At 45.3% G+C, this 22,058-nt stretch overlaps 1 protein-coding gene across 1 annotated transcript in view; it reads right to left on the bottom strand.

The window, feature by feature from the left end:
- PTEN (phosphatase and tensin homolog) overlaps nt 1–13,041 on the bottom strand; it is a 120,835-nt gene extending 107,794 nt beyond the window's left edge. Inside the window, exon 1 of the mRNA XM_073596349.1 lies at nt 12,276–13,041. Within this exon, the coding sequence (XP_073452450.1) occupies nt 12,276–12,354 (79 nt within the window). The 5' untranslated portion in view covers nt 12,355–13,041. The remainder of the gene's footprint in view (nt 1–12,275) is intronic.
- Between the last annotated feature and the right edge of the window lie 9,017 nt (nt 13,042–22,058).

Below are 22,058 nucleotides of genomic sequence, written 5' to 3'. Positions count from 1 at the left end.
TCAATGGTCCCAAAAGTGTCAAAAGTGTGAAAAAAAATTAAAAATCGCAGAACGCTGCCATCACTAGTAAAAAAAAAAAAAAATTTTAAATAAATAAAAAATGCTATAAATCTATCCCGTTTTGTAGATGCTATAACTTTTGCGCAAACCAATCAATATACACTTATTGCGATTTTTTTTACAAAAAATATGTAGAATACTGGACATTTATCAATTCTGTTGCACTTAAAGTCAATGCTAAACAGAAGTAGTAGAACAGATTCAACACAAGACTAATACATTCATCCCTCTACTGCTCTAAAGTAGCACTACGACAGAGAAAAATCTGCCCATGACTATGTGTGCATGCGTTGAGTGTAAATTTGTTTGATTTAACCACTTCACGTCCTGCGACCGTCAAATGACGGATAGGCGGCGCGGCTCTCGTTCTGGGAGGCCGTCATATGATGTCCACCCAGAACAACTGTTCTCGCGCATCCTTGGGGGCACGTATTGCGGCGATCAGTGGTGTGGTGTGTGTCTGTCTGACGGAGGCTCTTTACCGCGTGATCAGCCGTGTCCATTCACGGCTGATCATGAAGTAAACAAGAAGATCCGTTGATCGGCTTTTCCTCACTCGCGTCTGACAGACGCAAGTAGAGGAGAGCCGATCGGCAAGGGGGGGGGGTCTGTGCTGATCGTTTATCAGCACAGCCCCCCCTCGGAGTGCCTCCTTATCAGTGCCCATCAGCGAAAGAGAAAACTTATTTGCAAAATTTTATAAATGAAACAAAGAAAAACTTTTTTTTTTTTTTCAAAATTTTAGGTTTGTTTAGCAAAAAATAAAAAAAAGGCAGAGGTGTTCAAGCAAAAAAAGAAATTTTTTATTTGTGGAACAAAATGATAAAAATTCTGTTTGGGTACAGTGTAGCATGACCGCGCAATTGTCATTTAAACAGCGACAGCGCTGAAAGATGAAAATTGGCTTGGGCAGGAAGGGGGTGTAAGTGCCTGGTATTGAGGTGGTTAACCGCTTGCCAACTGGCGCACACAGATGTATGTCGACAGAATGGCACAGGCAGGCAAATGGGCATACAGGTACGTGCCTTTAAATTTGCCGCCTTTCGGGCGCGCACGCCACGGGATCGTGCCCGTGGGTCCCGGGAACTCTATGTTTATTTCCCCGTTCTGCCTTGTGTCGTGACAGAGATCTACTGCTCATCGGGAGCAGTGATCGCTGTCATGTCCTAGGTAGTCCCTCCCCCCACCGTTAGAATCACTCCCTAGGACACGCGTAACCCCTTGATCGCCCCCTAGTGGTTAACCCCTTCCCTGCCAGTGTCATTTACACAGTAAAACGGCCCCAAAATAGTGTCAAAAGTGTCCGATGTGTCCGCCATAATGTCGCAGTCATGATAAAAATCGCAGATCGCCGCTATTACTAATAAAAAAAAAAAAAAAATGGATAATAAAAATGCCATAAAACTATCCCCTATTTTTTAAACGCAATAACTTTTGCGCAAACCAATCAATAGACGCTTATTGCGATTTTTTTTACCAAAAATACGAAGATTATATATCTTCCTATACTGAAGAAAAAAAAAAGTTTTTTATAGGTTTTTGGGGGATATTTATTACAGCAAAAAGTAAAAAAATATTGTTTTCAAAATTATCGCTCTTTTTTTGTTTATAGCGCAAAAAATAAAAAACCACCAAAAGAAAGCTCTATTTGGGGGGGGGCATCAATTTTGTTCGGGTACAACACTGTGTGACCGTCAGTTAAAGCGACGCAGTGCCGAATCACAAAAAGTGCTCTGGTCAGGAAGGGGGTAAATTCTTCCGAAGCTCAAGTGGTTAAAGTGCTAAATCTGTTGCAGACATTTGTGAAAATAGTCTCAGCTTGCTACCCAGAATTACAGGCTCAGGCCAAGTTCACAACACAGAACACATAATACCTGCGGCGCTGCCATGAGGTGTTGAAACCAGGGTGGATTTGATTTAAATCATAATTTTTAAAGATCAACTGTCATCTCTGTCCCGCAGCAGCTCCTCCTCTGACCCACTGTTGGCTCACCGAAAATCCTATTCACTTTAATCGGAGGGCTGATGAAGCGGCAGTGACACAACCAGGTGAGGGACATGGCAGAAGCAGGTGAGCGGATGCCCACTAACAGACGCTGCCATGATAGATCTTTTTTTTGTAACTGCTCCTGAACTCTATTCTATGTTATCAGTACATGTACACAGGTTCGTTTACAGTCGTTTCTAGGCAGTTGAGTTTAGAGGAATTTCAAGCGTCAAACACGTATTTAGCTGCTTTTATTTACAGGCGTTTTTCATTTTTCGGCCATTTTGAAAAAAAAAATTTTTTTTTTTAAAACGCTACTAAATGCAAAACGCATGTTTTAAATGTGGGTTATTATATGTCAAGTTAAATCGTTCAGGAGAGGTTGTTAAAACGTCCATGTACATGAAGCCTTAGAATAATAAGCTGTCAGATTAGTAAAACAGCGATATCAGAACCGATTCAATCATACAGTTTGTAGTGTACATATATTTGCAAAACAATGGGATAAATGAATATTCCTGAACTTTGTTTTATTTCATAGTTACTGTGAAATTGTGTGAATGTATTAATGCAGTGCATGCTCTCAGCTTTTAGAGCTTGGATTCAATGAATGAGTTTACCAAAAATGTAAATATTACAGAATATACAGCCTCATGCTACATAACTAAGCTCCATTTTCATGCTGAATAAACTAAATTATTATTGTATCTTATATCTTTAGATGCTCCAAAAGCATTTTGATCAAATAAATTTGATAAAAATCAAAAAAAAAAATTAACAACAATAATAATAATAATTATTAAAAAATAAAACATTTTTTGGATTTTTTTTTAAACCATTGATTTATATCCACTCTGGTTGAAACGCACTGCACTATTGCATTGTAATGCTTGCAAGTTTTTCCTTTTGATAAAAAGTTTTAAACGGTTTACATTTGCACTAAAATTACCCCTGCAGTCAAGAGTCCACACTAAAATAAAAACCCCTATTCAGATGGTGCAAATTGAATATCTGTAGGCCTTGATCAGCCACTAAGTTTTTATACTAATTGATGACCAAATGGTGTATAAGCCCCCGTTCACACCGATGCGACTTGCAATTTACAAATAGCACCTGAAGTTGCAACTAATGTCTTTCTTTGGCATCGTCTTATTGGGTGCCATTTGAAGTAGCGCAATTTGAAAAATAGTTCCTGCACTATTTTTAACTACTTCATGTGCAACTTGCATTGGCAGCTCCATCTGCGGCTTGCCGACATCTGTGCGATTTCATGCAATCGCATTGTCCTGCGGGTTTGAAATCAAGCTCAAGTAGCGCAATTTCAAAGCCACATTCAGTGTGAACAGGGGAGCTTAAGTGGGCAAAATTGGGACATTGGTGGTCAACTTGGCACTTTTAGAGGGCTGCACAATGGCAGCCTTTTAATGTTTTGAGGTGCATTGCATCAAGTTAGGCAGTTGGCCTATAATGCACTAAGGCCTGAACATTTTGCTCCTGTTCCATTATTTAAAGCATACTACAATGTGAAATAAAATAAGCTCCATCATTGGTGTCAATTAATGCAATAGTAGCCCCCCAGCATTGATGTCTGTGGGTGCAGCAAGAAAACCCCAGCACTGGTGTCCATGGATTCAGTAACACCCAGCACTGGCATTAGTGACTGCAATAACACCCTTTATTGTTGTCACTGACCACAACATATTGCATTGGTGTCCATGAATGTAACAACCCACAGCATTGGTGGATGCAATAGTAACCCCCAACACAGATTTCAAAGAACGTAGTAACCCCCAGCATTGGCATCATACAATTTCCCCCCCATCCAATTGGCAGTCAGTGTTGGTGCGGTTAGCGCACCCCCCACTCCTTCACAGGTAGCCAATGGCAGGCAGTAGTAGTATTTTTTTTAATAGGAGTAATTTCAAAATCCCCCCCCACTTGGCAGTCTGTAGTTGTCTTATGTATACTGTGCCCCCACCTCCCCAGGGGATCAGTGGCAGTGATTTTTCAAACAATCCCTCATTGGTGGTCAGCGGTTACTTACACTTATATTGCACTCCCACGCCTCTCTATTCTCCATCCCGCCAGGACTACACTTGAACAGGTTGAGTGAAAAATCACTCTGCTTGACAGTACCAGCTTGGTTTTGGTGTCAGGTGCTGGAACAGGGAAAGCATTTAAAGCACATGGCACCCCGCTGACACTCTAAAAAGTGCTCAACAGGTGGTAGACCTAGCCCAAGACACAGCAGGCCACATACAGAAAGCCAGTAGGGCACATGTTGGGCACCAGCGGTTAAGAACCGTTATCAGGCTTTAATTGCATCAATGTCTGCAACATGGATATTTATCGTTTGTCATAATGACCTTGTCACTAGGACTGAAAATGATGGAAATAAGACTGTCAAGCTGTTACTTTTAGTTTTTGGGTTTAAATACATTTTAGGTCTGCCATAATGCAGAAAGTATAGTGTTTTAAGAAGGTTAGGCAAATGCAGCGCATAGTATAATAGAAACTAGGAGCGTTATACTGCCCCAAACATGGCTGGGCCTGCAAGCGGAATCCAACCAACCACAGGGCAACAAATCTATTAAAAAGTCCATAAAAACTCTGAAACTCAGCTCTGATAATATTGAAAGTTTACACCAATTCAGAGGAGAGGCAAAAATGAGCACACACATTCCCATGGCACCACTTATATTGGCCAGAACATTAATGGGAGCCCATTCTCACCTGTCCCATCAATGTCCCTCTTATGACCTGACCATTGGCCAACCCCAGCCTGCCACAACGTAAAACCATATTTTACCCACTCTGGTAAAAAAACAAAAGCTGGGTTAGGTGACTTATCTCACATCAATGAGCTACTTTAACAGATGCAGTAAACTAGAACCGCTTGACATGGTCTAGTCTAGAGGTCTTCAAACTACGGCCCTTTGCTTGCCTGTATCCAGCCCTTGGGGCACTTTTCCTTCCAGTGATACAAGAGACTACTACTTCCACTGACACCAACAATGGGGCACTAATTGCTGCTACTAACATTGACAATGCGGCACTATTTCTCCCATTGACGCCAACAACAGAGCACTAATTCTCCCACTGACACCAATGATGAGGCACTATTTCTCCCACGGACTCCAATGATGGGGCATTATTCCTCAAACTGACACCAATGATGGGGCACCTTTCCTCCTCCCAAATACTAAAGATGCATTGGTATTTTTTTCCCACTGACGCGAGGATAATTTCTACTCCCAATGACCGCAGTCCACACTCCGTAAAATTTGGAGGACAGTAATCTGGCCCTTTGTTTAGAGAGTTTGGAGACCCCTGGTCTAGTCAATGAATGAATTTTTAAAAACTGCTATGCAGTCATCCAGCAACATATCACAGACATTAAACCTTACCAGAATCAATTCTAGACATACAGCAAACCTTTATTCAGAAAGTACAAGTACTGTACCATTGTCCTACTATAGTAAAATAACTATGTTAACCATCAAGTGGCAACTTGCACTGAAAAGGGATAAAGTTTATACTGTAAACATTTCTATGACCAAGGGTGCATTATACCTAAGTTGTGGAACATTTTAGAAACTATTAGCCTGGCACAAGAAAGCATGTGTCAATATGAAGGTCCTAGGAATCTGGCTGTAGAAATGTGCCCAGCTTGCATATGAAAGTTATTATATACAGAGACATTTGTGTGACTGAGCCGTTCCTGTTTGAATGGTAGGGCTGTCTCTTAGCAACATTTGCCATTTTAGCACAATACTATTAAAACTAGTTCTACATTCTAAGTCATTACTCAAAGCCATGTGCTTACACACACACACACACACACACACACACACACACAAATTGAAAATGTATGGAAAGTAAACATCAGCAATCAAAAGAAAATATATATTTCCTCAATTTGGAAAAAAAAAAAAAAAAAAAAAAACAGTTGACTACAAAACTAAAAACTTAGAACATTTAACACTACAAATATAAAAATGGATATTACACCATTTCAAAAGAATCGTAACAAAAAACAATAAAAAAAAGAAGAAAAAAGACTAAGTTCAACGTTTATGAAAAACAGCAGCAAATAAAATACTTAAGAATGAGCTTTAGGGGTGTTTCAAGTCAGTATGCCCTAACCACCAAGTGCAAGTAATGATCTATTCTAGGTTCTAGGACCATTACTACATACACAGTGGAGGGCTCCACGTTCAGCTGATGACCCAGATCAATCTTCAGTGGACTGAACACAGCATGTGGGTGAACAATTAACTATGTATGGATATTCAGAAAGCTATACATCGAGGAAAAGAGCAAAGACCCATTGTTGATCAGTCAATACTGATATTAATGCTGTCCAACTTACTTTGTATGAACAATCTTGTGGTGCCATTTCAAAAAGGTCCTACTAACTAGTACATCTGAAGCTGTCAAAAGCCACTGTCACCTGTACAGAAGTTCTCTTCAGAACGTAATACGCTGGCAAACTGTACAGTGGCCACTTACCACCCTATTTGAACCAACACAATTCCCTATCATTGTTTTCAATGCATAACAAAACAGACAAACCCTTTTAAAACTCAATTAGTAAAATGTTGCATGCTCCCGATATACTGAAAGAAAAAACCTCCTACTTAAGGAACCACAACAAAGATATCTGTCATTATCACAACTTCATTTTAATACTGTCCTTCTGCAATGCTAAAATGTGTGTGCCCTTGATTGAAAAATTATACAAAATACTGCTAAACAAACAAAAAAAAAAATGCAATAAAGGTTCCACAACTAGAGCATCTTCTGCACATAATGAACCATTGACATGGCAGAGGCCTTTAATAACTAAGGCCTAGTGTAGTCCACAAGCAAGGTTCTAAAACCAAATCAGTGAAACACTTGAGTTACTTAATATTTCTAGCCCATCACTAGACCACTAGAAAAACCAGCATTAGTCATACCCATAAGATACAACCATTCAACATGAAACCCTCGCTAAGAAAGCTATGGCACCTGACATGCTGATTGCATTACAAAAGACTTGACAGCATCCTAAAAGCACCCAGTAATACTCAAGCTTCCATCTTTTATAGCACAAACCATTCATAAAATGCTAAATATTAACAACTGCAGTACTCGAAAGGAAACTTTAACGCAAGATGGAACCAACTGCAAAATATAAACCATACCTAAAATCCTTTCAACCCTGCCATGCTACCCCAAAAAACTTTGTTACACGAAACAATTTTAATATTTTTCACAGCATTTAAAAATGAAGTACTCAGCAGAAGTCTAGGTCTTCTGCTACAAGTGCCTCATTTTTTTTTTTTCTAGGAAGCAAATCTAAAGACAAATGTAGAAAAATATATTAAAAAGGTATGTATAAGGGCTCTTTCACACAGGGCGGATCAGTGATGATCCGCCCCGTGAACACCCGCTTTCTCAGCGGGGATCGCTTCGCCGATCCCCGCTGAGCAGAAAGATGACAGGTCCATCGCTGCACGCTGTGCAGCGACGGACCTGTCAGAGCGCCGCTCTCCCCTATGGGGGGATCGGATGATGACGGACCGTAGTGTCCGTCGTCACCCGATGAGATCACGGATGGAAAAGTAGGTTTTTCCTCCGTTACACTTTTCGGATCGGAGCGGGGTCGGATGTCAGCGGACATGTCACCACTGACATCCGACGCTCCATAGGGATACATGTATGTCCGTTTTTCATCCGAAAACGGAAGGATGAAAAACGGACATACGGATCCCTCGTGTGAAAGAGCCCTAAAACATGGTTATCGGCACAATCATGAGAAGCCCTTATTCACACCAACCTCCACGCCACAGTATAGTATAGTGTTTTGTTACAACGCATTGCACTGTATACTCTATTTGAATAATAATTAAAAAAAAAAAAAAAAAAAAAAAAAAACACACACAAAATGATACTTCATTCAAGTCTATCACCGCAGTGTAGTGTGACAAGTTGCGCTGGGTAAAATTACTGGCGTTTTTATACAGCACACTACACCTCAAAGCAATGGTGTGGTGTTAAGTGGGCACTTAGAAACAACGGTTTTCTGTGTGCCCTTGTGTTCAGCCTTGCGTTGATCCGGGCAGATCACCTTATGTGATGTAAGTGCTCAACTGCACAAGCTTTTGGTATAAAAGGTCAATCCAAAAAAAATTACTAAAATTTCAAAGTAAGCCTAAACATGTTAATGATATTCAAAAGATTTCACTCTTTATAAATCTGTATCACATATAAGAAGTATACCTGGTAACACCACCATGAAGACCCTTCTTCAGCCTCTTCCTGTTACAGGCAACAACTGTCTTCTAATTGTGTTCCTGCACTGTCACCTGCACACCCTGTTGATTCTTCATGTACAATCACCACACAAATTACACAGGTATGATCAGCCAATGTCACCGGCAGGCAGCCAGTCCTGAGTAATGATTTGCAGCCAAATATGTGCATGTAGACAGGAAGTGGCTGAAAAGGGCCAAAGGAAATCAGCAGTACTGTGTTGCAAACAAGGATAAAAAAGGAATGAAAATAAATGTGAAATGGTATTTTCATAAACATCTTATGGTAATAGTTTCAGATACACAGTATTTCGCAAATTAAATATCAATATAGGGTTTAGATCAGCAGCCCCTCAATTTTACAATAATGTTTCGTTCTCAGGAAACCTCTTGTACAAACCAATTTACCAGGGAGGAGTGGGAAGAATACTCCCATTAGTGGAGATCAGTGAGGACCCCCGACATTGGTGGTCAGTGGGAAGAACCCCCCCCCCCCGACTTAGACTGGTGGTCAGTGGGAAGAAATTCCCCCCAACTTACACTGGTGGTCAGTGGGAAGAATACCCCCCCTACACTGGTGGTCAGTGGGAAGAAAAGAATACCCCTCCCTTACACTGGTGGTCAGTGGGAAGAATACCCCCCCTACACTGGTGGTCAGTGGGAAGAATACCCCTCCCTTACACTGGTGGTCAGTGGGAAGAATAGCCCCCTCCCCCCTACACTGGTGGTCAGTGGGAAGAATACCCCCCCTTACACTGGTGGTCAGTGGGAAGAATACCCCCCCCTTACACTGGTGGTCAGTGGGAAGAATACCCCCGCCTTACACTGGTGGTCAGTGGGAAGAATACCCCCGCCTTACACTGGTGGTCAGTGGGAAGAATACCCCCGCCTTACACTGGTGGTCAGTGGGAAGAATACCCCCCCCCCTTACACTGGTGGTCAGTGGGAAGAATACCCCCCCCCCTTACACTGGTGGTCAGTGGGAAGAATACCCCCCCCCTTACACTGGTGGTCAGTGGGAAGAATACCCCCCCCCTTACACTGGTGGTCAGTGGGAAGAATACCCCCCCCCCTTACACTGGTGGTCAGTGGGAAGAATACCCCCCCCCTTTACACTGGTGGTCAGTGGGAAGAATACCCCCCCCCCTACACTGGTGGTCAGTGGGAAGAATACCCCCCCCCCCTTTACACTGGTGGTCAGTGGGAAGAATACCCCCCCCCTACACTGGTGGTCAGTGGGAAGAATACCCCCCCTTACACTGGTGGTCAGTGGGAAGAATACCCCCCCTTACACTGGTGGTCAGTGGGAAGAATACCCCCCCCTTACACTGGTGGTCAGTGGGAAGAATACCCCCCCCTTACACTGGTGGTCAGTGGGAAGAATACCCCCCCCTTACACTGGTGGTCAGTGGGAAGAATACCCCCCCCTTACACTGGTGGTCAGTGGGAAGAATACCCCCCCCTTACACTGGTGGTCAGTGGGAAGAATACCCCCCCCTTACACTGGTGGTCAGTGGGAAGAATACCCCCCCCTTACACTGGTGGTCAGTGGGAAGAATACCCCCCCCTTACACTGGTGGTCAGTGGGAAGAATACCCCCCCCTTACACTGGTGGTCAGTGGGAAGAATACCCCCCCCTTACACTGGTGGTCAGTGGGAAGAATACCCCCCCCTTACACTGGTGGTCAGTGGGAAGAATACCCCCCCCCTTACACTGGTGGTCAGTGGGAAGAATACCCCCCCCTTACACTGGTGGTCAGTGGGAAGAATACCCCCCCCTTACACTGGTGGTCAGTGGGAAGAATACCCCCCCCTTACACTGGTGGTCAGTGGGAAGAATACCCCCCCCCTTTACACTGGTGGTCAGTGGGAAGAATACCCCCCCCCCCCCCCCTTACACTGGTGGTTAGTGGGAAGAATACCCCCCCTTACACTGGTGGTCAGTGGGAAGAATACCCCCCCCCCTTACACTGGTGGTCAGTGGGAAGAATACCCCCCCCCTTACACTGGTGGTCAGTGGGAAGAATACCATCCCCCCCTTTACACTGGTGGTCAGTGGGAAGAATACCATCCCCCCCTTTACACTGGTGGTCAGTGGGAAGAATACCATCCCCCCCTTTACACTGGTGGTCAGTGGGAAGAATACCACCCCCACACCCCCCTTTACACTGGTGGTCAGTGGGAAGAATAGAAGAATACCCCCTCAGCCCACTTACACTGGTTGTCACAGGGAAGAATACCCCCAACTTACACTGGTTGTCACAGGGAAGAATACCCCCAACTTACACTGGTTGTCACAGGGAAGCATACCCCCCCACTTACACTGGTGATAAGTGTGAAGAATACCCTCCCCCCACTTACACTGGTGGTCAGTGGGAAGAATACCCTCCCCCCACTTACACTGGTGGTCAGTGGGAAGAATACCCTCCCCCCACTTACACTGGTGGTCAGTGGGAAGAATACCCCCACCCCCCACTTAGACTGGTGGTCAGTGGGAAGAATACCCCCACCCCCCACTTAGACTGGTGGTCAGTGGGAAGAATACCCCCACCCCCCACTTAGACTGGTGGTCAGTGGGAAGAATACCCCCCCCACTTAGACTGGTGGTCAGTGGGAAGAATACCCCCACCCCCCCCCCACTTAGACTGGTGGTCAGTGGGAAGAATACCCCCACCCCCCCCCCCACTTAGACTGGTGGTCAGTGGGAAGAATACCCCCACCCCCCACTTAGACTGGTGGTCAGTGGGAAGAATACCCCCACCCCCCACTTAGACTGGTGGTCAGTGGGAAGAATACCCCCACCTCAACCTTAGACTGGTGGTCAGTGGGAAGAATACCCCCCCTCACTTAGATTGGTGGTCACAGGGAAGAATACCCTCCCCCCCCCCCCCCCATTACACTGGTGGTCACAGGGAAGAATACTCCCCCTAATTACACTGGTGGTCACAGGGAAGAATACTCCCCCTAATTACACTGGTGGTCACAGGGAAGAATACCCCCTAATTACACTGGTGGTCACAGTGAAGAATACCCCCTAATTACACTGGTGGTCACAGTGAAGAATACCCCCTAATTACACTGGTGGTCACAGTGAAGAATACCCCCATTACACCGGTGGTCACAGTGAAGAATACCCCCATTACACTGGTGGTCACAGTGAAGAATACCCCCATTACACTGGTGGTCACAGTGAAGAATACCCCCATTACACTGGTGGTCACAGTGAAGAATACCCCCATTACACTGGTGGTCACAGGGAAGAATACTCCCCCTAATTACACTGGTGGTCAGTGGGAAGAATACTCCCCCTAATTACACTGGTGGTCAGTGGGAAGAATACTCCCCCTAATTACACTGGTGGTCAGTGGGAAGAATACCCCCCACTTACACTGGTGGTCACAGGGAAGAATACCCCCCCCAAGAATACCCCCCCCAATTACACTGGTGGTCAGTGGGAATAGCAGCGCCCCCCCCCCCCCCCAGTTACACTGGTGGTCTCAAAGACAACCTTACAAACATCTAGAAGACTGATGGGTGTCGTGTTGCTTGTTCTGACAAGCGGCATTGTTGTACCAATGGAGGTAAATCAGCAGCAGCCTCTGGAGGCTCCCCCGGTGAGGACGCCCCCGGTGAGGACGGTGGGTTCACCTGAAATCTGCACACCTGAGCACCAGGCCTCAGCCTTGTATATCAGCACTGACATGAAACAAGGAGACATGCAGCCAATCCCAACATGGAGCCCACTGACATGACTTTCTATGGAAACTTCAAGAAATGACACCCCATAGTCACCCCAGAAGGTGTGTATGTCAGACTGTGTTCCCATAAAGATCAGAAGCCAGCACTGACACCCCCCATTCCCGGGATCCATCCCCTCCCCCATAGAGAAGCACACACACACACACACACACACATATAAAAAGGGATACAGGTCAAGTCCAAGTCGAATCCATCCTCCTGGTATCGCCTTTTGTTCCTGCTGACGAACTCCTTGATGATGGCAGTCATGTCGGGGAGCCGGGGGGTGGGGAAGAAGGAGGAGAGGGGGGCTGAGAGCTGGTGGGGGCCCGCTATGGGCCCAGATCGGGGGTCAGCCTCCTGGGGCTCCCCTCTGCGCCCCCTCCTCCTCCGGCTGCTGCTGCGGCCGCTCCGGGGGCTGCCGGGGGAGGCCAGAGTCCGGCCGGGAGGGAAGAGGGGAGGGGGGAAGGGGGAGGGGATGCGGCCTAGTCCGGGGGCCGCCTCGTACACCTCAGTCACCGTATATCCAACAATGGGCCGACTGCCCTGTCACTCTATGGAGCGCCACTCGGGACAAGTCCGGGTCTCCCCTCCACCCTCCTCCTCTCCACTGCTCGGTGGTGTCGTGATCCTCCGAGGAGGGAGGGGGGGCAGTCCGCGGCTCCTTCCTCCAATGGCCAGCGCTTTAATCCCTTCGTGTCAGGCCTTCTCCGGGGGACGTGTCACTATACGGCTGGGAGGACCGGGGTGGTCGGTGCAGGAGCCCGCCTGCCGCGTCTCATGTCTCCGCCGTCACACGCTCAGGCTCCCATCATGGCTTCCCTACGAGAGACAGCGAACAGGCTCCGCGAATCCCTCCGCCGCCTCCTCCACCACTATCCTCACAGATCCCTCCGCCTCTTCTTCATGTACAATATAGTCCGCGCCACATCATCCATCCACCACCGGGCAAACGCCGCTCTGCAACCCCCCCACACCGAGCCGGCCTCAGCGGCACCTCACCCCCCGCTGGACGGAGCCTACTCCGGGGACGGGCGGGGAGAGGGGTCCGGGGAGAAGTGGAGGGATTCGAGGCTGGGGGCGGAAGGATATTTTTTCCACAGCGGGGACTATTTTTCGTTCCTTGAGGAGGGAGAGTCACGTGGTGTAGAAGTGGGGAACTTTTACAAAATGTCATTTTTTTTTTACTTCATTTCCCTTTCTTCCTCCTGTATGTGGAGGAAAAGTCACAGGCCTGCTCCACACACCGTGTTCCCCCACTCCACTCCCCTCATATACCAGGTCTGTGCAGGAGAAGACAAAGAAGAAAAATCATAATAACTCCAAATATTCAGAAATGTCATCTTAACCTCCACAATACCCGGCAATTGCCCCGGACAAGTCTCAGCTGTCAGCGCTGTCACACTTTGAATGACAATTCCGCGGTCATGCCATGCTGTACACAAACTACATTATTATCATTTTTTTTTAGACAGATAGAGATTTAGTTTGGTGGCATTTAATCACCGCTGGGGGTTTTATTTTTTCCTAAACACGAAACAAGACCGTAAATTGTGAAAAAAATAAAGAAAAGTTTTTCCTAGTTTCTGATATAACATTTTGAAAATAAGTAATTTTTCTCCTACACTGATGAAGTGGCACTGATAGGCTGCACTGATGAAATGGCACTGACAGGCTGCACTGATAAGTCCGCACTGATGGGCACTGATAGGTCCACACTGATGGGCACTGATGAAATGGCACTGATAGGCTGCACTGATAAGTCCACACTGATGGGCACTGATAAAGTGCCACTTATTGGCTGCACTGATAAGTCTGCACTGATGGGCACTGATAGGCTGCACTGATGGGCACTGATAAGTCCACACTGATGAAGCGGCACTGATAGGCTGCACTGATGAAATGGCACTGATAGGCTGCACTGATGGGCACTGATAAGTTTGCACTGATGGGCACTGATGAAGTGGCACTGATAGGCTGCACTGATAAGTCTGCATTGATGGGCACTGATAAGTCCGCACTGATGGGCACTAATGAAGTGGCACTGATAGGTTGCACTGATAGGTCCGCACTGATGGGAACTGATGAAGTGGCACTGATAGGCTGCACTGATGGGCACTGATAAATCTGCACTGATAGGCTGCACTGATGGGCACTGATAAGTCCACACTGATAAAGCGGCACTGATAGGCTGCACTGATGAAATGGCACTGATAGGCTGCACTGATGGGCACTGATAAGTTTGCACTGATGGGCACTGATGAAGTGGCACTGATAGGCTGCACTGATAAGTCTGCACTGATGGGCACTGATAAGTCCGCACTGATGGGCACTAATGAAGTGGCACTGATAGGTTGCACTGATAGGTCCGCACTGATGGGAACTGATGAAGTGGCACTGATAGGCTGCACTGATGGGCACTGATAAATCTGCACTGATAGGCTGCACTGATGGGCACTGATAAGTCTGCACTGATAGGCTGCATTGATAAGTCCACACTGATGGGCACTGATGAAGTGCCACTGACGGGCAATTGATAAAGTGCCACTAATTGGCTGCACTGATAAGTCTGCACTGATGGGTACTGATAGGCTGCACTGATGGGCACTGATAAGGAGGCAATAATATACAGCACTGATGGGCACTGATATGCAGCACTGACAGGGAACACTGATGGGCACTGATTGGCATCACTGATGGGCACTGACAGGCATTACCGCTGGGGAAGACCTCTCCTGTAAAGAAAGCCGCTTATCGGCACTCCTCTCCTCGCGCACTGTCAGTGAGAGGAGAGGAAAGCCGATAACCGGCATTTCCTATTTACACTGTGGTTGGACACAGCTGATCACATTGTAAAGAGCCTACGTCATAGGCTCTTTACCGAGATCGGTGATGTGGTGTGTCACCACGTGTGGCCAAGTCTGAAGGATGGAATATGACGTCCAGTCAGAACAATAAAGCCCCCGCCCGGCCGTCATTCTAATATAGGCCAGACGGGAAGGTGTTAAAGTGAGTGTGATCTCCCTTGGTTGATTTTTACCTATAGGTAAGCCTATAATAAGACTTACCTATAGGTACATTAAATATCTCCTAAATGTGCACCGTTTAGGAGATATTTACTTGTGAAGCTGCCGGTGACGTCATCAGGGCATGCACTCTAAAGGAACGACATGCCCATGCTATTCCTTCCGCAGGAGTGACATCATCACAGCTCGTCCAATCAAAGGACTGGAGCCCGCCAACCTGGAAGGAAGACCGGGTGAAGATGGAAGCCCTGTCAGTGGTGACAGCACTAGCTACTCGCACATTATAACTCTGCCTTGCAGGTTTTTTTTTAAATAAAAAAGAGGCGGCGGTTTACTATCGCTTTAACCACTTCCATACCTGGCCAATTTGTGCATTTCTCTCCTACATGTAAAAAACCTAGAAAATTACCCAGAACCCCCAAACATTCTAATATATATATATATATATATATATATATATATATAATTTATTTTTTAGCAGAGACCCTAGCAAATAAAAGCGATGGTTGCAATTTGTTATGTCACACGGTATTTGCGCAGCAATTTTTCAAACGCAATTATTTATGAAAAAACACTTTCATGAAAAAAAAAAAAAAAAAACACAATATTTAGCCCGATTTGTTTGCATAATGTGAAAGATGATGTTACACAGAGTAAACAGATACGTAACATGCCACACTTTAAAACTGCGCATACTCATGGAATGGCGCCAAACTTTGGTACTTTAAAATCTCCATATGCTTTAAAAATCTTTACAGGTTACCAGTTTAGAGGTACAGAGGAGGTCTTGTGCTAGAATTATTGCTTTCAATCTAACGTCCGCAGCGATACCTCAGATGTGTGTTTCGAACGCCGTTTACATATGCAAGCTCAACCTACATATGCATTCACTTCTGCGTGCAAGCACAAGTGGACGGGGGGGGAGGTTAAAGAAATATATATATTATTTTTGTAGCAAGGTCCTGGATCCCCTTTGGTCTGAGAACCTCCAGAGTTAGGGAGAGCTGACATCCTTTTGTATAGAGTGGGCTACAAGGCATGGTGGGTGTAATGCAGGATAGATTGATGGGCGCCAGACACTTCTTGAATGCAAAGAAATTTATTTTCTCTTGTGGGAGAGAGGATTAGGGCCAGGACACCCTTTAGTAGTTGCAATGGTAATTAGCAGACTCCGAGACTTCTATAGTTAGACAGCCATGCAGGGAAAGGCACCGAGCAGGACACCACTTCTGCATATGTAGGTTCGCTGTCTCCTATGGCAACAGTCTTATAACAGTTTCCAGAGAAAAAGGGGGGAGGGTGGGGAAGTTGGGCAGTTGCTGAGGCTGACTATACGATTATTCCCACCCCAGTAGTTATGGTGGATTATCTCGGTACTGATAAACAACTACCTGGTTTATATATAAAAATAATTATTTATTACATATAAAAAACATACAAGGGTGATTTTTAAAAGCAAAATTGAAATAATCAATAAACAAATACTCGGGGCGCCCCTAAGAGATACCCGTTGATGAGATATGTCTCAAAGGTTGACCTTTCCTCTACTAGTTTTGCAGTACACACACTGCGTCTTCAGGAGAAGTAATCTATAATCCAAATAATTGAATAAAACACATATCAATTAAATTACACTTGAAAAGCTTATACACTTATAGTTCAGCAGAATAATATAAAAGACGAGTTGCTCACCCGAAAGGTCAGTGGTCAGGTGTAGAACCACGCGGCTCAAAAAAGATTCCCCCCGCGGCGGACAAGGGGAGAGTCTTTTTTTTAGCCGCGTGGTTCTACACGCTTTTATCAGTGTTCAGCGTTTTTTACATTGCAGCGCTGAATGTAAGCTGGTGTAATTTAAAAAAAAACACCCAAAAAAAGCTGACGCTTAAAAACACGCATAAACGCGTCTAAAAAACGATGTAAAAAGCGCGTTTTTAAAGCAACGTTCTCCTGCCAACAATCTAACATCCAGAAAGACTTCTTGGAGCGTCATGTGTGCATGAAGCCTTAGTGTCACTGGTCCCCAAAAAGTGTCAGTGTCTAGATTGTCCGCCGCAATATCGCAGTCCCCCAATAAGTCGCTGATTGCCGCCATTACTAGTAAAAAAAAATGAATAAAAATTCCATAAAAATATCCCATAGTTTGTAGACGCTATAACTTTTGTGCAAACCATTTAATATACGCTTATTGGGAATTGTTTTTTACCAAAAATATGTAGCAGAATACATATTGGCCTAAATTGATGAAGAAATTAGATTTTTTACTTTTTTTTATTGGATATGTTTTAAAGCAGAAAGTAAAAATATTGTGTGTGTGTTTTTTTTCACATTGTCGGGTTTTTTTTGTTTATAGCGCAAAAAATAAAACCGCAGAGGTGATCAAATACCACGAAAAGAAAGCTCTATTTGTGGGAAAAAAGGACATACATTCTATTTGGGTACAGCATTGTACGACTCCGCAATTGTCAGTTAACCACTTCCTGACCAGGCCATTTTTTGCGATACAGTACTTTGTCGCTTTAACTGACAATTGTGAGGGCGTGTGACGTTGTACCCAATCAAAATGAATGTCCTTTTTTCCCACAAATAGAGCTTTCTTTTGGTGGTATTTGATCACCTCTGCGGTTTTTATTTTTTGCGCTATAAACAAAAAAAGACAGACAATTTTGAAAAAAACAAAACAATATTTTTTATATTCTGCTATAAAACACACCCAATAAAATAATTTTAAAAAATCTAATTTTTTCATCAGTTTAGGCCAATTTGTATTCTGCTACATATTGTTGGTAAAAAAAAAACCTAAAAAAACAATAAGCATATATAGATTGGTTTGCGCAAAAGTTATAGCGTCTACAAAATAGGTGATAGATGTATGACATTTTTCTTTTTTCTTTTTTTTTTTTTTTTTTTTTTTACTAGCAATGATGGTGATCTGCGATTTTTTGCGTGATTGCGACATTGCGGCGGACAGATCGGACACCTAACTGACATCATTGACACTTTTTTGGGAACCAGTGACATTATTACAATGATCAGTGCTAAAAATAAAGACATTGTACTAATGGCACTGGCAGGGAAGGGGTTAAAATCAGGAGCGATCAAGGGGTTAAATGTGTTCCCTCAGTGTGTGTTCTAACTGTATGGGGGATGGGCTCCCTGGAGCAACACATAGATCCGTATTCCTGCATAGCAGAAAGACAGGATCTGTGTGTCACCCCCTGACAGAACGGAGATCTGCCTTGTTTACTATGACAGATCCCCGTTCTGTCACTGCGGGGAACGATCACAGGCGGCCGTCAGACATAGAGTCCGCCGGACCCCCTGATCGGCTCCCCACTGGCCAATGGGGGCAGACGCGCGCCCACAGATCGCCGTGTATGAGCCCGACGTACATCTACAGCAATTTGTGCAGCCGAGCCAACCTGCTGCAGTATCACTGCGGCGGCTGGTTGGCAAGAGGTTAAAGTAACGCAGTGCCGTATTGCAAAAAATGGTATGATCAGGAAGGGGACGGTAAATCTTCCGGAGGTCAAGTGGTTAAAGTGTTTATAAAGCTTATAAAAACATGCCTATACTTACCTGCTCTGTGCAATGGTTTTCCACAGAGCAGCCCTGATCCCTTCTTCTAGGGTCCCCTGCTGGCGCTCCAGGCCCCTCCTCTTCATTGGCAGCTTTACATGGGGGCACCCATGCAGGCTCGCTCTTGAGTCCCGCTGCTGCATTCATTGACACAGACAGCAGGGCTCGCCCCCCCCCCCCCCGCTTCCGTGTCACCGGATTTGATTAACAGCAGTGGGAACCCATCGCTCCCTCTGCTATCAATCTGTCCAGTGAGGTGCTGCGTTTGTGCACATCCATAGCTCCCAACTGTTGCTGATTTTGAGGGACTGTCCCTCTTTCCTCCTCATTTGTCCCTCATTTTGGTCTGATCTATATAGTTGTATATAAAATGCACTTTTTATTTATCAAAAAGTGTTTCCCAGTGCTAAACCTTTCATCTGATTTCTAAATTGCTGAATTTGTAAGTTCCAGAAGCCAATATAAAGGAATAGTAGTGGTAAAAAAAGCACTTGTGGGTTTAACCAATCTTGTTTTTTTGTACAATTCTCCTTTAAGGGGGCGTGGCAAGGGGGGTGTCCTATGTCTACATACTTTTGCTGATAGGTGTCCCTCATTCCCATCTCAAAAAGTTGGGAGGTATGCACATCGCTGGATCGGATGGGCTCGGGTAAGGAAAGAGGGAAGTCTGGGGGGCAGGGGGGCAGCTGCAGCACAGAAAATGTTTCACCTTAAGGCTTTCCAACCACTTTAAACCCAAAACCAAAAATGTAATATATTGCAGCTTACCAATCATTAGATGTGATGGCTGCATTATTTTATTCTCTCTGCTTTCACCTGGTGATCTGGTCAGTAACACAGGGGGCACCTTTGGACAGCAGCGTTGTCAGTCTGGGGTAGGGGAGCAGTGTTGCCAACTGTCATTATTTTTACTGGCAGCCAGTAAAAAAGGGGCACTTTTCTCCTGCCAGTAAATGCCAGTGACAGGAAAAAGTTGCCAGTAAAAAATATGGCTGGGACGCTCAGCTTGAAACTGCGCATGTGCTGTTCCAGTCCAGAGCCAGACGAGACCATCTGAGTGCCTGTTACAGTGTATTCGGGCAGTGCTGGTGGGGGCGAGCCTGGCAGAGGTGGTGCCTGAGCATATTGTGTAATGTCATGCTGCAGGGGAGCCAAGGGAAGCGGGCGGAGCCTCATGTGCAGGGAGGCTGGGACTGGAACTGTCACTGCTATTTAGACTGGAGTGGACTGAAGGGACTAAGCGGCATGGAGAGAGACTGTCACTCTCTCCATGCGGTGATCTGTGCTGCTGCACATTGCTGACAGTGTCACTGTTATGCCGTGTACACACGAGCGGAATGTCCGACAGAAAAAGTCCGAAAGGAGCTTTTCATCGTATATTCCGATCGTGTGTATGCCCCATCAGACTTTTTACATAGAAAATTCTGATGGACCTAGAAAGAGAACACGTTCTAAATTTTTCCGACGGAACCAATTCCTATCGGGAAAACCGATCATCTGTATGCTGTTCCGACATACCAAAAACGACGCATGCTCTGAAGCAAGTACAAGACGGAAGCTATGGGCTACTGGCTATTGAGCTTCTGTTTTCTAGTCCCGTCGTATGTTTTGTACATCACCGCGTTCTGGACGGTCGGAATTTGGTGTGACTGTGTGTATGCAAGATAGCTTGAGCGGAATTCCGTCGGAAAAACCTTCAGAGTTTATTCCGACGGGAAAACCGGTCCTGTGTACAGGGCATAAGAATCAATTTCATGTGTGTGTGCCCGTTCTAATTTCTTGCCCTTCTGTCCCTGAGTCCTGTTCTGTCCCTGAGCTTTTTGCCCTAATATCTACCTTAAATCACATTGATAATTGTATGTTGTACTTGTTTGTAGCCTAAATACTGAAATTGCACTCAAAACTGTAATTCTGTAACTTTTGGAAATGCCAGTAAAAACTTGGCTGTGCCAGTCGTGTCAGTAAATTTCAATCTGGTAGGTTGGCAACACTGGAGAGGAGTGTTAGATTTACTAGCAGATTTAGATATGCTAACAAATTCAAAGTGGTTGTAAAGGCAGGAGGTTTTTTACTTTAAAGTGGTTCTAAAGCCTAAACATTTTTTACCTTAATACATTCATTGCATTAACCTCTTGGCACCGGCTGCACGCAAATATGGGTGCTTGTGTATGTGTAGCGGTCTCTCCGACTTCCAAGGGCCTGATTGAGACCCCCAGAGCCAGGGTGAACTGACATTCCTCCTCAGGGTGCAGGTTATTAGGCATAGTGGGTGTGGTGCAAGATAGAAAGATTGGGCGCCAGTCACTTTTTGTAAAAATGAACAAAAAGTTTTATTTCTCTTAACAGGAATGGTGGGACAGAGGGTTAGGGCATAGGATACCCTTAGGCAAATGCAATAGCTATTAGGCAAACTCCGCAGACAAAAATAGAACTAGGAAGACAGCAATACAGATAAAAGGCCTTTAAGCTGAATGCAACAATCTGTATCTTGTAAAAACTGCTGTCTCCTATAGCAACAACTTCTCTCACAGTATCCCACTGTAGATCTTCCAGCTTAACTCACAGTATCCCACTGTAGATCCTCAAGCTCAGCTCGGCATCTCTCACTAGACTTCTTGGACTCTCAGCTACCTGCTGGATCTCTCGAACTTCACCCACAGCTAACCGCTATACTTATCTTCAAGCTATACTCACAGCTACCCGCTGCATTCCTGGATGAATCTCCACTGAAGCTTTCCCACTTACTTCACTGTCCCTGGATAGTGAAGCGTCTGCTCTGGTACTCCTTCAGAACTTCATCCCTTCCAAACTTGCCTCTGGTAACAGGAGTGGCAACTGCTTCTCCTTTATCTCCAGCAACGATCAGGCTCCCCTTAGGCTGAGCCTCTAACACACGCGGTTCAGCCCCAGGCTTCGGGCTTAACCTTTGCTGCTCCTCCTTTTGCGGAACCCTGAACTACCGGATAGGCCTTACGTAGACCTAGCAGTCAGTAGACCTCCTGGATAGGCTTCAGGCCTAGCAACCAGGATTAACTCGACACACCAGGCCACAGCCCCAGGCGGGAAGAACCTCAGATCACCTGACTCCTCCCGAATAAATAGCCTATCCCAGCATCCACAGCGGCCAAAGAAACTCCTGCTAATTGGCTGACACAACTCATTTACCCTTCACCTGAATTCACTGTAATCCATCATCCTAATGCCAAAGGCAACAGTGCCACCTATTGACAGAAGAGAGAGACTACCAATTAAACTCAGACTTAGGACAGAAATTAGCGGATCAAACTATCAATTAGCCAGGCTAGTTTCCACCTAGCACAACTAGATTTATTAGCAGCCCTGTTTAGGGCCAGGGTGCTACAATTTGATTTC

This window comes from Aquarana catesbeiana, linkage group LG08 (genome assembly GCF_042186555.1).
Source record: "Aquarana catesbeiana isolate 2022-GZ linkage group LG08, ASM4218655v1, whole genome shotgun sequence".
Classification (NCBI taxonomy): domain Eukaryota; kingdom Metazoa; phylum Chordata; class Amphibia; order Anura; family Ranidae; genus Aquarana; species Aquarana catesbeiana.
Note: the sequence above shows the minus strand (reverse complement) of the source record. Positions and strands in the feature narration are given on the sequence as shown.